General features: G+C 49.5%; 1 protein-coding gene across 6 annotated transcripts; it reads left to right on the top strand.

The window, feature by feature from the left end:
* Positions 1 to 120: 120 nt before the first annotated feature.
* LOC133155145 (stromal interaction molecule 1-like) lies at positions 121 to 14,061 on the top strand. 6 transcript variants are annotated; one of them, XM_061280205.1, is made up of 15 exons: positions 124 to 340; positions 1,097 to 1,230; positions 4,230 to 4,360; positions 5,048 to 5,162; positions 5,886 to 5,997; positions 6,082 to 6,197; positions 7,325 to 7,502; positions 8,850 to 9,027; positions 9,171 to 9,338; positions 9,419 to 9,519; positions 9,607 to 9,836; positions 10,308 to 10,328; positions 10,445 to 10,525; positions 11,799 to 11,862; positions 12,621 to 14,061. In XM_061280205.1, the coding sequence occupies exons 2-15, from the start codon at positions 1,110 to 1,112 to the stop codon at positions 13,057 to 13,059; spliced, it is 2,055 nt and encodes a 684-aa protein (XP_061136189.1). In that variant the 5' UTR covers positions 124 to 340; positions 1,097 to 1,109; the 3' UTR covers positions 13,060 to 14,061. The 6 variants fall into 6 exon arrangements, with proteins under 6 accessions (XP_061136188.1, XP_061136186.1, XP_061136189.1 ...); XM_061280206.1 differs by lacking the exon at positions 10,308 to 10,328; XM_061280207.1 differs by lacking the exon at positions 10,445 to 10,525 and having other exon boundaries at positions 125 to 340.
* The last annotated feature ends 476 nt before the right edge of the window (positions 14,062 to 14,537 follow it).

The following is a 14,537-nucleotide window of genomic DNA, read 5'->3' as shown; positions in this document are numbered from 1 at the left end:
CATACTCAACCACAAGATGACGCCCTTCAGTTATTCCCTCAAACGAGTGGCCTCCAAATTGCTAGGGGGCGAGCGTCGCCAACAACGAGGAGAAGAGAGAATGCGAAGCGTAGAAGAAGATGCACTTGTGTCTACACATTCTGCGGCTCTGTAGCAGTCGGCTAGTCCGGCCAGTCACTCACTTTCTCCGGTCGACGCTGTGGAGAAAGCCAAGAAGAGAGAGAGAGAGGGGGAGATCTTCCAAGAGGACCGCGTCCTCGCTTTCTTGTATTTTGGATGTCCGAAGCGATGATAATCGAGCCATAAAATCGACTTGAAGCAGCTTCTGTATTTATGACACGTAAGTTTGGGGCGCTTCAGTGCTGATGAAGTAGCAGCTAGTTCATTACCGTCGCGAAACGTCAAGTCGTTCTATTGGACTTGAAACCACGCTGGCTTCGCTGCCAGCTGTCAACGGGGCGGAAGATGTCAATTCAAAAGCATGACAATGTTGAGGCGTCTTTCATTGAATGACTCGGTTGTCACGCAAGCTAGCTTCAACTCCAACTAGCATTGGCGTTACGGGCGGAATTGATTTCTATGTCGTAAGCTATTCGACATTTTTGTTTTGGGGCACCCGAACACTACAGTAATTTGGGTCCCAACAGGAATTTTAATAAGAATGTTTGTCATCATTCAGAGATTTTCTTCTGTCTTAGCCAGAAAATCACCCTTGAACAGTTTTATTTTACAAGTGGATCATTTCAAAGTTTTTTGTTACTCTTATCGATAATCGTGCCACTCCACACGGCTAAGAAACAAAAGCATTTTGTAGTGAGACTGTTGAATGGAGCAGTGTCTGTGTTTATTTATTTATTTTTAAATACCTAATTTGATATGCGCTAAGTGTGCAAAGTGAAGGAGAAATACAGATTCTAAATAACACATTTCAATTTGAAGCCTCATGAGGAACGCTAGCAACTTCACCATTGTTACAGACGCACCTCACCCGAGAAGTAATATTGCTTATTTCATTCTTTTCCTCACCTGAGACAATGCTGCCATTGTGCTGCCATTGCTTGCTAGAATGATTCAAGTGCTTCTCTTGTATTTGCAGCAGCGGAGCATTCATGGAGCTCAACAAAATGGTGACCCTGTGGATATTTTTCTTGTGTCTCATCGGAGGAAGCCGCAGCAGCAACAGGCCCAGTTCGCCCTCGGCGGCGGATACGACCGAAAATGGCATATCAGGTGAGCGGGCTTGTCAGCAGTTGGAAAAAATATCTGGTAAATCTACCAAAAGTTTAGGGTCAATATTCACAGAAAGTTTAGATCGATCAATGTGAAAAGATATTGCACAAGTCAGTTACGATGTTAGCTGGAGTCGAGCAGCCGGACTCAAAGTCGGCGTGCGTCTTAGCGGCTGGCCTATATGTGGCCCGGCTGAGAATAGTCCGGCTGGCTCCGCATTCTCCGGCGCGCATCAAAACGCTTAGTCAGAAAGGAAGCAATTGACCTTACTGCCATCGCAGTTGTCAATCATTGCCCGAGTTTGGGCCGTGTGAAGATTCCCTTTGAGTTACTTGATGCACGCGTGCAGTATGAAATTCTCCTCCTGATCGGCATGATGGGCAGTGGTCAGCCACTCCTTGGCATCTCGGGGGAAATTTCTGAAAAATGTCTGTCTACGCCAGGGGTGGGCAAACTACGGCCCGCGGGCCACATCCGGCCCACGGGACCGTTTAATCCGGCCCGCCAACCCTGAACAAATTGTATTATTAAACTTTTTTTTTTTTTTGGTCATTTTGCCTGCAATGACTGCGTTTTCCCAGTAGATGGCGAAGCGCTCGCCTGCGCATTTACTACCGGAAGCCGTGTCAGAAAGCTCGGTGTACACTCACAAGTGCGTGTACGTACTCAGTAGTACGGACTTGGCGCACTCTCGCTCTATTTGTATCAGTCCCGAATTTAGAGCGTGGGCTTTGACGACAGCATTCTTATAATTCGCGCGCTGAGCTTTCAGATGCAGTTTTGCGCTAAAGCCACCCACAAACCTTCCCCTGGGATCCTTCCATTAAAATGAGTGGCCCGAAAAAAAGAAGTGAGTGCCGAATGTTAAAAAAGAGTGGCCAATTTGGCTCGACGTACGCGACGTGACGTTCAGCCACATCAACATCGACCCGTCACAGATCAAGGTAAATGGACCAACACCTCGGATCTCGCCTAAGAATTGCCACAACAAATTTTACTCCAGACTATGACGCACTAGCAAAAAAGGGAGACCAACAACACTGTTCCCACTGAAAATGAACGAGAGGCTCTCAAGTTTATTGTAAAAAAATGCATTTTGAATATGATTTGTACACATAGCAGGGATTGAAACTAGCGACCATTCTCATTTTCAAGCAATGCAGGATGCTCAAGGACATTGATGCACCACCTATTTGCGACTAATCTTAACCTGTAAAGTTCTTAAGGCTTACTTTAAGGAGGTGTTTCCAGTTTCCTCACCTCTGTTACCAGGTGTTTGCGAGTTAAAACTCTGCTCTGATTTTCAGATACCCCTCACCGTGTTGCTGTTTTGATTACTTTATTTGGATGTATGCTTTCACCGATTCTTCAAGATGATATATTTGGTCAGAATGTTTGCCGTTTGATGTGATCTCATAAGATAAATATCTTTCATTAATCTGACCTGCAGGCACTGAAGTGATGGACATTGTTATTCATAATAACAGTGTCGTATTTTATGAGAATCACTGATAGCAGTTTTTTAGTGAATTATTATTTTTTTAATGCTGTTAATAAATGCATTTGTTTTCAAACAAATTGTTTGGAATATCCATGCTTTACTACCTACTAAAAGCCAAGATCTTTTATGCAATGACCTTTACAGGTCGCTTATATGACTTCACACAACGCCTACGTCCATCTGCTCCTGGTCCGGCCCTCCGGTCCAAATTTAGAACCCAGTTCGGCCCGCGAGTCAAAAAGTTTGCCCACCCCTGGTCTACGCCCTTTTGTGAAAAGTTCCGTGGGCTGCCTAATTATTGACCTCTCCCTTGCTGGCACTACTAGCGCAAAAGTTCTTTTCTGATGCTGAAATGGATCTCGAGCAGGCTGGCCGAGATCTTTTTGTGTGGGACCACCTATTGTTGACTAACATGAAACGGATGCGTGAAAAAAAGCTGCAGCTTTTTCCGATCCCACGTGTGGTTTTTCTGAGTGCATGACTCAAACCAAAAGACCGCGCTTCCTCCATATTGTACCAGAGGCATCTGTTGGGCCCGAGTAACATTTCGGCGTGGTGTGTTAGCAGTTAGCATGGCTGCTTCCCAAGCAGGCTTCCCAAGATGGCCACCTGGGCCTCGTGTCTTTTTGCAGACTGTAAATTGTGGATATGAGTGAGAACGCAATGCACGCTCGCATTCAGCTTTGCAGTTTTTCCTTTCCTGCTGTCGGTAGCTGTAAACGTCGTTGTAAACGTGTGGCATGTGGTCTGCGCTGCAGATGACTTGCATAACTGAAAAGGAAGAAGAAAAAAAAAAGCAGGCCAACTGGTTTGTCGTTCTCTTATCTGCATGCTCGACAGACGTTTGCAAGGCAAATGATGGGAGAGTCGCAGGTGAACGCTTTCACACGACGACAACTTGTGAGCTGCACTTTTTTTTTTTTTTTGGATTCGTTGACGGGGGCGGCGGAAATATGTCGCTCTCCCGCCGCTGATTATGCCAACTTCTTCAGAGTTGTAGGCTTTTCCTGTTCAGTCTGGTGTCAAGACTTGCTGTAACACGTGAATAAAGCGCAACTATGCTATGTTGCTAAAGTTGAAAAAAAAAAAACCCATCAGTTTGAGTTTGACGGTTTGAATTTGGCAATTCAGCGTCACAGTGGAAAATTTCTAGAATGGAGGACAGAGTCAAAGCAGCAGTGCTTCTCACAAGCACATGGCGTCATCTGCAAATGCACACAGAAAGCTGACAAGTGCGGCACATTCCGAACAAGCTTTTCTGGCCGCGTAAGGAGGAAGAAGCAAACGCAAAAAGGAAGGAGGTCCGGGAAGTCGGGTGCCACTCGATAAAGCCACGCTGACAGAATGGCCAATTATGCAATAACGTCCTCGCCTGTCTTTGGCACAAATGAGCCCGTGCCGACATTTCAAGACAATTCAGACAGTCTATGCATTCGTTCCCATTTCATTCCCACCGCTCGACACGTCCTGACATGGCGCACCACTTTGTCCCCGGCAGATTTGTGTCGCATCGACGAGCCGCTGTGCCGAGATGAGAACCCCATCCTCAGCTTCGAGGCCATCCGCAGCATCCACAAGCAGATGGACGACGACAAGAACGGCAACGTGGACGTGGCGGAGACGGACGGGGTAGGTGGCGGCGGACCGATATGCTTGATTAAAAGTCAATACGTGGATTTTGTGGAAATGAATTTATTAATATGCCATTGAGAATCATTCGATACCACGTCGAGAAACATTTGCTAGGCTGCCGCGGGGCCGTTAGCGGCGAGCTAATTTGCTACAGCTCTCAAAGAGCTCTGCGTGGGCGGGCACTCCTCGACCCCTCGATGAAGTTCGAGTCGCCCGTACCTGCGGAAACCCCGATGCCGTCGCTTCACTCAACCTTTGTCATCAAGAAGCTCATAAAAAAAAATCATCCCTCGGCCGACGGCGAGGGTTCCTCATTTGTGCTCTCGGCTGCTCTTTCCCCGGTACTCGTTTTTGTCAATCATTAACGCGGAGTACACAATTGATGAAACGCTGACGTCTATTGGGAGAGCTTTCCCTCCATGGCGGCCCCATTTGAAACGATCACTTGAGGCCTTTCTATCTTGTGCTGGTGAGAATTCAAACAACTCTTGTGTCGAGTTGTGCTACTTGACGCCAGCAAGAAACCTGTGTTTTCACGCATGTTAACTATATCAAGAGTAGCACTGAAGTAGCTTCAGTAACAGCTGGAACGTCTCCACCGTCTCCTTTGGCGCGTGACACCATTGTATAATAGAAAAGGAATCAGGCGTGGCGCACTAAACTGCAAATGTGGTCGCCCCGCAGTTCCTGAGGGAGGATCTCAACTACCACGACCCCAAAGCCAAGCACAACAGCTTCCACGGGGACGACCAGTTCATCAGCGTGGAGGATCTGTGGAATGCCTGGAAGGGCTCGGAAGGTAGCGCTCCCAAAAAGAAAGAAAGAATGGAATGTTGTGATGATGCAACACTTTGTCTCACTCGCTGTCCCCTGCGCGAACTGTTTGTCATTTGTCCTCCGTGTAAGTGAACAATCTGCGGCTCTCCTAATCTGCCACTTGACTTTTTGGCTACCGGTCAAGGCGCTCTATCTGCCGCCGTGTCGAGCAAAGAGCGGCGCACTTGGCGACGTCCTCCAGCCTGTCGACGCGGATCCTGTCGCAATACCCGCTCTCATCTGTCCTTTCTGCCTATTGTGTCTTTCGCACCTTCACCGTCTGCCGCCTTTTCTCTCACTCGCGCACGTTGACTTTGCGCCAGCAGTTTGGGTGCTGCCGGTTACGTTACCCTCCTTGCTCCCCTCGCCCCTCCCTCTCCCTTGTCACTGTTATGACACCGGATAGCTCGTTTGGGCTAAAGCCCGGACGCGAACGTTACAGGCGCTCTCTGGCTACCACGCAAAGTAAACGTTCATTTGGAGCCAAGCGCTATGTTAGCCAACTTGTGCGTTTTAGCCTGGCATAGCGCGTTTTTCCCTTAACTTGTCATAAGTAGGCAGCAGTGACCCCACAATTTGCAAATTAATTTAAAAGCTAACGTTCCATCGCGTGAGAACTGTTTCTAATGTGTCGCTCGTCATCTTGAGCGTCGAGCTACATTTTAGGGGCATCCGCTAACCTCCGCTCCCCTCTCGCTGTCCTCAGTCTACAACTGGACGGTGGACGAGGTGGTGGAGTGGCTCATCAGCTACGTGGAGCTGCCGCAGTACGTGGAGGCCTTCCGCAAGATGAGCTTTAACGGCAGCGCCATGCCCAGGTCCGCTACGTTTAGCCCAGCCGCCTGATGTTTGCGCTCGCATCTGGCTCCTGACTTCCTTCCCCCGCGTCTGTTCTCCTTCAGGCTGGCCGTGAAGAACTCCACTCTGACGCACGCCATCCTCAAGATCCTGGACCGCAGCCACGTTCAAAAGCTGCAGCTCAAATCTTTGGACACCGTGCTGTTCGGAGCGCCCCTCAGTAAGTGGCGGCGGCACATTTTGTTTTTCGTCTGTGTGCTGCGCTAAAGTGTGATTCTCTCGTCAGTTCCGCATACTTTGTTGTTAGCTCGAAAGGAGGGCCGATAAGAGATCAAGATTAAAAAAAACAAAAAGCTGGGAAGAGGAAGTGTTCAGTTCTGGAGTCCATACAGATGTTCAGCTCTGCTGGCAATATTCTAAACATTTGCATGGGAAACCAGGAAATATCAAGGCGGCCATCACGTTGCTTTTATCTGAGCAGATTATCCGACCACACGAGCGAGCAGGGGCGACACCGGCTTGGCCTACTTTGTTGACGATGTGCGGCGAGAAAGGGGAATCTGCACGTGGCATATGTCGCCGTGGATTTCACCACCCGGGAGGGAGGACACAAGCGAGCGCCGTCTGGCCTTGACAGCCTCTTTTAAGCGCCCGCTGCGCCTCCCGCAGCATTTTCAAACATGCGCACAATGAGCGTGCACCGCTTGCATACATTTGAACATCCAATTTTATTGTGACCATATTTGAACATCAACTCTCCTTGCAAAATGACGGCACAATGCCTGACTGCAAACGTGCGTCCGATTCTGTTTCAAAATGGCTGTCGCAATGTCGCGCTGTGCAACTTGTGCACGCTCACCGGCTCGCTGACAAAACGGGAACTGAGCGGTTGCATTTCAATCCGGAGTGTGTTTGAACTCCACCGCAACACTCTGAAGAGAGACGACGCGCTTGCGTTGCGGCGACGTCAACTTCCCGTTCGAGGGACTTCAGGAAGGAACTACTGGCGTGCACGAAATGAGAGCCGCCGAGATGTGTTTGCGGGTTGACTTTGAAAGCGGGTCGTAACCTGATCCGATAGCCTCGCCCAAATATTTGGCTCGTATTCCGTTGAATATTTAATCGTCTGTGCTTACAAGCTGCTCAGTGGGATATACTCAGCATTGTGATATTTTCTCAGGCTGACACAAATGAGCTTGAGTCATTTATTTTTTAGCTCAGATTCAAAGCAGCGCTATCCAGAGGCTGAGCCGCACTGTGTTTGTTGGCTGAGCAGACGGGAGTGGTGATCCTGGTTTTGCTTGCAGCAAAAAACGAAACAAATATAAAACTGTGTGTGTGTTCCAGTGAAGAGGCACAACCACCTGAAGGACTTCATGCTAGTGGTGTCCATCGTCATCGGGATGGGCGGCTGCTGGTTCGCGTACATCCAGAACCGCTACTCCAAGGATCACATGAAGAAGATGATGAAGGACCTGGAGGGCCTGCAGAGGGCCGAGCAAAGTCTGCACGACCTGCAACAAAAGTGAGTCCTTTTTGATTCTTTCAAACCGGTTTGTCGGCTTCCTTTTTGGGAGTGTGCGTGGCAGTGAGTTAGTGTGCTTCCTAATATTTAAACAGCCTTGCGGAACCGATAAGATCAGAGTGAGCCGTTTGGGGGCGAGCTCCATTGTGGCGAAGGTGATTGAAGAAACTATTTTGGGGGCCGCTAATACGACGAGGAATGCGCTCCAGAGCCCGCACGCTGTCTTGTCTTGTTCCTTTCAAGGAGACGCTGCTTCTTGGCGCCGGCGATCCTAGTGGCGAGATGCGCTGGACTGCTGGCGGCGGTCCAGCGAGGCTCAAACGCCGTCTCGCGCGCCGACCTCATTTGACAAGTTCAATTCTGATATTTATTAGCGATAGAGAATGATAAACAATAGCTATCGCGGTCAAAACTCAAATATGTGTGCAGCTTTGTGTGTCCATGTCAATCCAGTCTGGCTTCAGAATGAAAGTCCAATGTCGCAGTTCTTGAAGCTTAGGCCGCCCACGTATGTTCCCCTGATCCCTCCCGCCAGCTGCTCTCTTTCCATAGCCTCCGACCCGGCCCGGCTCGGGCCACTTGATACCGCCGCGTCCCTGTAGGGTGAGGCGTTAGGAGGAGGCGGGATTTCCTGGGAGCCTTTTACAGAACCCCGCGATTCAGAGACGAGGTGTTAAGCGTGATCGCTTAACATGTCGGGGGGAGGGGGGGCTGTGATGCTAATTCTGCCCCAGCGGACAAGGGCAAGTCAAGTACGGCTCATCGAATTCTCCTGCGAGGTTGAGCGGGAATCTTCTCTTTGGCCTTCATTCCCACGCCACGCTCCCTTGTGGAAGTGCTGCACTGTGATGATGGGCTGGCTCGCTCTGTGCGTGACTAAGCGCTGAGTAATTAAGTCATGGCTGATGAAGCCCTCCTCCTTTGTAAAGTCATGCTCCAGTCTAAAAATAGAAGTGACACGCACACACACGCAGAGGGTCGCGGTCGCACACAAGCACCGAGCTACACACTGTACTGTTCTATAATTGCACGCCGACAGCTGTCGAAGCCTCCAGTGCCGTTTTATTGTGAGCCAGCCATCAGCTGAGGAGCGTTCTGTGCCGTGCGATAGCTCGGCAGTGTCCGTGGTGGCTTCTCTCGGTGTGCGTCATTGCTGATGTCAACGACACGCGCTCGCCGGACGCGACATTAGGAACGCCTGCACAGCCACAAAGCCAGTGTAACAACTTGAAAAGTCATTTCATAACTATAAATAAGGCGGATGGATGGATTTGCGTGATGTACCACATGTCTGTAAATGTTCCGCATGCTAATTCGCCTCGATGCTGCCCCTCGTGTCGCCGGCAGGCTGCAGATCGCCCAGGAAGAGCACCGCTCGGTGGAGGTGGAGAAGGTCAACCTGGAGCAGAAGCTGCGGGACGAGATCACCACGGCCAAGCAGGAAGCCCAGCGGCTCAGGGAGCTGCGCGAGGGCACCGAGAACGAACTCAGTCGACAGAAGTACGCCGAAGAGGAGCTGGAGCAGGTATTGAAAGCTCAGGCCGCTATGGAAAGTGCGTGACGTCATATCACGAATTTTGAGAATTTGAACAAATAGAACTTTTAATGATTATTCAATTAGTTGTGGATTTAACCATGGCTGAAAACGGCCTCTGTTGTTGTTGGCAGGTGCGCATGGCTCTGAAGAACGCCGAGAAGGAGCTGGAGTCGCGGAGTGGCTGGTCCCCTCCCGAGCCGCTCCAAAAGTGGCTGCAGCTCACCCACGAGGTGGAGGTCCAGTACTACAACATCAAGAAGCAGAACGCCGAACGGCAGCTCCTGGTGGCCAAAGAGGGGGTACGACACTTGCGTTACATTCTCAAATCGATTTATACTTTGGCGGGACGTGACACACTTTTTGTTTTGCTGTGTTACAGGCAGAGAAGATCAAGAAAAAGAGGAACACCCTTTTTGGAACTTTCCACGTGGCGCACAGCTCGTCCCTGGATGACGTGGACCATAAGATTTTGGCAGCAAAGTGAGGCAGTCTGTTTCTTTATATTGAATCCTACTTTTTTTGACGAGCGCGCGATTGACGTTTTTTTTTTTTTTGTTCGCTCGCCAGACAAGCGCTGGGCGAGGTGACGGCCGCCCTGCGCGAGCGTCTCCACCGCTGGCAGCAGATCGAGCTGCTCACCGGCTTCATCGTGGTCAACAACCCGGGCCTGCCCTCGCTGGCGTCGGCCCTCAACCTGGACCTCGGCTTCGGGGGCGGACGGGCCACTCCACAGCACTTCTTGGTGTCGGACGACATGGACGACCTGGACGAGGACATCATGCCCGCCGTGCTGCAATGTAAGAGTTCGTCCGAGTCGCTGGGCTCGTCGGTGGGGAGTAGCAAACGATCCCTTAAGCACCCCAAGAGCCTGCTGGGGAAATCTAGACCCCACAACTCGTGACGGGTCGGACGGAGGTCGGCTGGAGGCGGAGTTTGATGTCTGTCAATCATGTACTGTTCCATTTGCCATCATCCCCCTGAACGCATGCATGTGTCCACCTGTCCTTGATGACGACGCTCGGTCGATTGAAGACTCAAAACTCAGGGTCCCGAAGTGTGCATGTTGCCACCTACAGATTATGGACAGATGGATGAACCCACCATGTTGCCTTTTGTATTAGATTCTATTCACAAGGTTTACAGATTATTATTTTTTTGGACAGTAGTTTAGCAAAATCCTTGAAGTGCCACATGTACTTTTTGGCCTCGCCGTCCATTTTCTATGCAAAAAGCAAAATAATTTGCCACTTTTGTTGTTGTTCTTGTAGTGGATGTTTGGAGGAATTTCCGTAAGTCTCATCATGGGCGTTAATTGCTCTTTCTATCTCACTCCTTTCTCTTCACGGCTGCGCCGCTGCTACCTCGCTCACACCGCCCGCCGTCTTCCCCGTTTGCTCAACTGCAGACGGCGCTCGGCTTTTGGAGCGGCGAGCCAGTGACCTGTGGTCCGTCGGCTCCGATTGTCAGCCCATGTGGAAAAATCTCGGTTGGCTTCTTTCTTGATTGATTAACCCCCCTCACCCACCACCAAATCAAAGTCACCACCGTCCGACCCACCCCGGCTTTTCCCCCTGCTTTTAACCTCACCAGCGGCATCTAACGTCTTCTTAAATCTTTCGAAGCGCCTGTCAAAGCAGCCATTGTGCCTGCCTACCTTCTTGATAGCCAACTTGGTTCCAATTGACTGTCCAGTTTATTTGGATAACATCTGCTTTTTTGAAATAGGTTCTTATCACTTTTTTTTTTTTTTTTTATACAATCTCCTGCCTGTAATTACAATCTTAATTGTCGTAAGAGACCTAAGAAGTTACGTAACTCCTGGTGTATTGTTTCAGATGTTTCTTTATTTTTTTATTTTTTAAATGCCGATGTCGGGGCTTTATTGATAACAAGAGTATGGGTATGTGCGATCCCCTCCAAAAGTATTGGAACGGCAAGCCTGCTTTTGTACTCTACATTTGGCATTCAAATCAGGAGATGAATATGAAACCAACTTGTATTTGATGTTATTTACATGTGCATGTGTGAGTCTGAAACACAAATAAAACGAAAACAACGCAATGGACCTTGCAGTTGCAATACTTTTGGAAGTGCTTTGACGGGCCAGAATCATTGTGTTGCAAACAAGTGAAATACGGTGAACCCCCTGCTTGCGTATTTGCATGGGAAGCCATCTTCAGCTTGCTCTTTTCATGCTAAGGCCAAAACTGTGTCTAATGTGGAAGTAGTGCTTTGGCGCAGCCATCGGCGGCTTGGGGTCAAGCGACAATGAGGGGAGGAGCTTTATTTTTTCAGACAACTGGCAGGGCAGGGGGTTCACCGTAGCAACACCTGCCTCCCGATTCCCTTTCTTGCACATGTAAACAGGAAAGACACCACAAATGGCGGGCGGCCTTTTGGAAAAGACTCCTTGTTTGGTTGACGCAATGATCAAGATAAAGTCATGACCTTTTCCGATTCAATATCTTCATCATATGTGTGTATTGTCAAATGTCATGTTTAAATCTAATAATAGAAATTCGACTGCAGATGCAATATTATTGGAGCTTTGTTGTATATATTACAGTGCCCCCTGGTGGTCAAGACATGATCTTATCTAAAACCATATTATTGCCACATTTTCAAACACAACAATACTTTATTTGTTGTGACGTGGAGTCAATTCCCAGCCCCGCCCCTTTTTGGTGTGTTTCCACCGACCGGCGGCGCCTGCCGCTTTTCCCGCGGTGGATAACGTCCTTGTCGCTTTGTGCCCGCAGCTCCCAGCATGATGTCGCTGCGCCAGCGCCACATGGACCCCTACCTGGCTTTGAGCTCGCAGAGGTTGGTAGAGGGTTCCCTGCCGGAGGGTCAGCAGGGGGAGGGAGCCTCGCACCCGGGTCCCCCCCGTCCCCGGCCCGCCTTCCGCGTGTCCCGCAGTCATTCTTTCGGCCACCTGGAGAGTCTGTGCCTGCCCCCGCTGTCCTCCGCCGTGTCCCACCCCGCCATCATCTGTAGCTCTGGCGCCAGTCCGCATTGCTCCTCCTCCGTGGCCCTTCATCCCTCCCACGTTTATCAGCCTTCCTTCCAGCCCATGGACCCGATTCCCGACCTCGCTTTCTCCGACTTCTCCAAAGCGCACTCGCCGCGTCGCGACAGCTTGGGGTATCCATCGCCGTGCGGCATGCGCCTGTGGACGCTTAGCGGCTGCGCTCGCAAGCGTTTCTAACGCATGCGATACCCTGCGGTGCGGGACAACCTCGCAAGCCCGACATCGGGCCGTAACCCAAAATTCAGCCCAAACCTAAAACCTGACCATGGTGATTCCTAACGTAACTAACCACCGAGATTTTTTCCCAAATGAAATCGTTTTATTAATATGCTGACTTTCAGCGCTTTTGGCCAAATATTGACAATCCATCCGATGAAGCATTTCGGAAGGTTCAACTAAAGTCTCGCTCACTTTGCTTCACTCGACATCTCTTTTGCTTGTTTTGCATTCCTCCTGCTCCAAGCTCACAGTTTTCTCTTTGCCTGAAAACAAACACCTTTGGATAACCTTTGACCCGCAGGCTGAGGTGTTTCCCGTTTCTATCCGGCAGGGACCTGAATCGCTCGGACTCGGACTCGTCGCTGTCCCTGTCGCAAGCAGGCGACCGCCTTTCGGCGTTTGGCTCCAAAGGCCTCCTGATGAAGCCCACCTCCCTCCTGCACGGCCTGTCCAACGGCGGCGCTCGGCTCCACGAGGGCGGCGCCGGCGAGCACCTGCCCGACAGCCCTGTGCTCATGATGAGAGCGTCGACGCAGGTGGAGGGGGCGGCGGCCGAGGCCCACAGCCCCGCCGAGTCCACCCGCTCGCTCAGCTCCACCGAGCCGGAGACGCCCTCGCCCACCTGGGCCAAGGGCAACACCCGCATCCCGCAGCTGTCGGCCAAGAAGAGCCCGCTGGAGGAGGACAGCGGCTCCACAGGCGAGGACACGGATTTCTCGGCCGCGCGCAAGAAACACACCTTCAAGATCTTCAAGAAGCAGAAGAAATAAGAACCACTCCGCTTTTCTTTTTTTTTTTTGGCTGAAGTGAAATTCCACCGTGAACCCAAAGGGGCTGTAATCTATCTAAAAAAAAAAAAAACATGCAATGAGTACTTGGAATGCCTCAATATCCAAAACACACACACGCAAAAGGTGACTGCTACCATGCATGACCTAGCTACCGTATTTGACGGAGCATTCGGTACACCGGTCGATTTTGCGTTTTGACAGATTTGTCTTTTTAAAAACTTCTGTTACATTGCTGTTAAATGTGCATTTGTTTGTCCATCCTGAAATTTAATTCAAAAACTGCATATTGCTCACTTTCTGCCAGGTGGATGTGTGTGTTGGGTCTGACGCATTGTCAGAGGTATTTTTCAATGGCAGTCTCGAAGGGAAACAAACCACGCATGTCTTTGGTTTGAATCCTGGAAATTTTATAAAATCTTATCACAGACTCCTTGAATGACTCAAAAGGGCTCGTTTTGGTCCAGTGGGAGTTTTACTCCATTCTTTTGGGGCTGTGAGGGGGGGGGGGGGGGGGGGGCTTGTACCAGACTATATGGTGGTGTTGGGTCTGTTTGTGTTTCTTTGCTATTTTATGTTCTCAATTGAAACGCGTTATTTATTGGAATACACATCTTATGACATCAGGAGAGAAGAAATGTTACCAAAAAAAATGTAAGAGTCCTTTTTTTTTTAAATATATATATATATCCATTAGCTTCTTATGGTACGAACAGGATCGCATTGTATTACGATTGCAACCGAAGGCCTTCTTAAAATCGTTTTATTTCGCACTCGCCTGACCAAGGCATCATTTTTTTTTTTTTTTTGCAGCATCCCAGCAACCCAAACTGGTGTCAAACTCATTTTTTTCGCGGGCCGCATTGTAGTCATAGGTTCTTTCGGGTGACTGTCAACCCAAATAAACGTATGAGCACCTCATATTATATACAGTAAAAGCTACAAAAAAACCTGACAAATAACTCGTTTTCAAATCAGACGAGTGGTCAAACTGGTCAAATATTTTATATATTAAAATTTGCAATTCTAGTAATGACACACGAATTTGATGCACAATTTGTCTTCGCGGGCCACATAAAACGATGTGGCGGGCCGTATCTGTCCCCCGGGCCTTGAGTTTGACACCTGTGCTGACGATGATACTGAATTTCAATGTTTGTTGCCTGCGCCATCAAATGTGGGCGTTTGATTCACCGTGAAAAAGTTTTGCAGCTTGAATTTCTCATATCTTTTTGTTAGTGTTTTTTGTGTGTGTGTATTTACGATAGTGTGTAGGCAATTGATGTATAGTGGGTATTGGAAAAGGGCTAAAAATCCACAATTTGGTACCAATCCGCCCAAATTGCGAAGCAGGAGACCAAGGATCCCACATTAAAGTGCCAAATATTTGTTGGCTGGCTCAACACCGGAAGGCCGTTGGGCCAGCCGCAAATCTTTCGTCTCGTATGTTTACATTTGTC

The sequence above is a fragment of the Syngnathus typhle genome, linkage group LG6, assembly GCF_033458585.1.
Source record: "Syngnathus typhle isolate RoL2023-S1 ecotype Sweden linkage group LG6, RoL_Styp_1.0, whole genome shotgun sequence".
In the NCBI taxonomy this organism is placed as follows: Eukaryota; Metazoa; Chordata; class Actinopteri; order Syngnathiformes; family Syngnathidae; genus Syngnathus; species Syngnathus typhle.
Note: the sequence above shows the minus strand (reverse complement) of the source record. Positions and strands in the feature narration are given on the sequence as shown.

Bases quoted from the DNA above. Each gene is read 5' to 3' on its own strand.
- LOC133155145 (XM_061280204.1), top strand. From the start codon at position 1,110: ATGGAGCTCAACAAAATGGTGACCCTGTGGATATTTTTCTTGTGTCTC. The intron at 4,361-5,047 runs GTAGGTGGCGGC...GTCGCCCCGCAG, and splicing joins ACGTGGCGGAGACGGACGGG to TTCCTGAGGGAGGATCTCAA. The intron at 6,198-7,324 runs GTAAGTGGCGGC...TGTGTGTTCCAG, and splicing joins GCTGTTCGGAGCGCCCCTCA to TGAAGAGGCACAACCACCTG.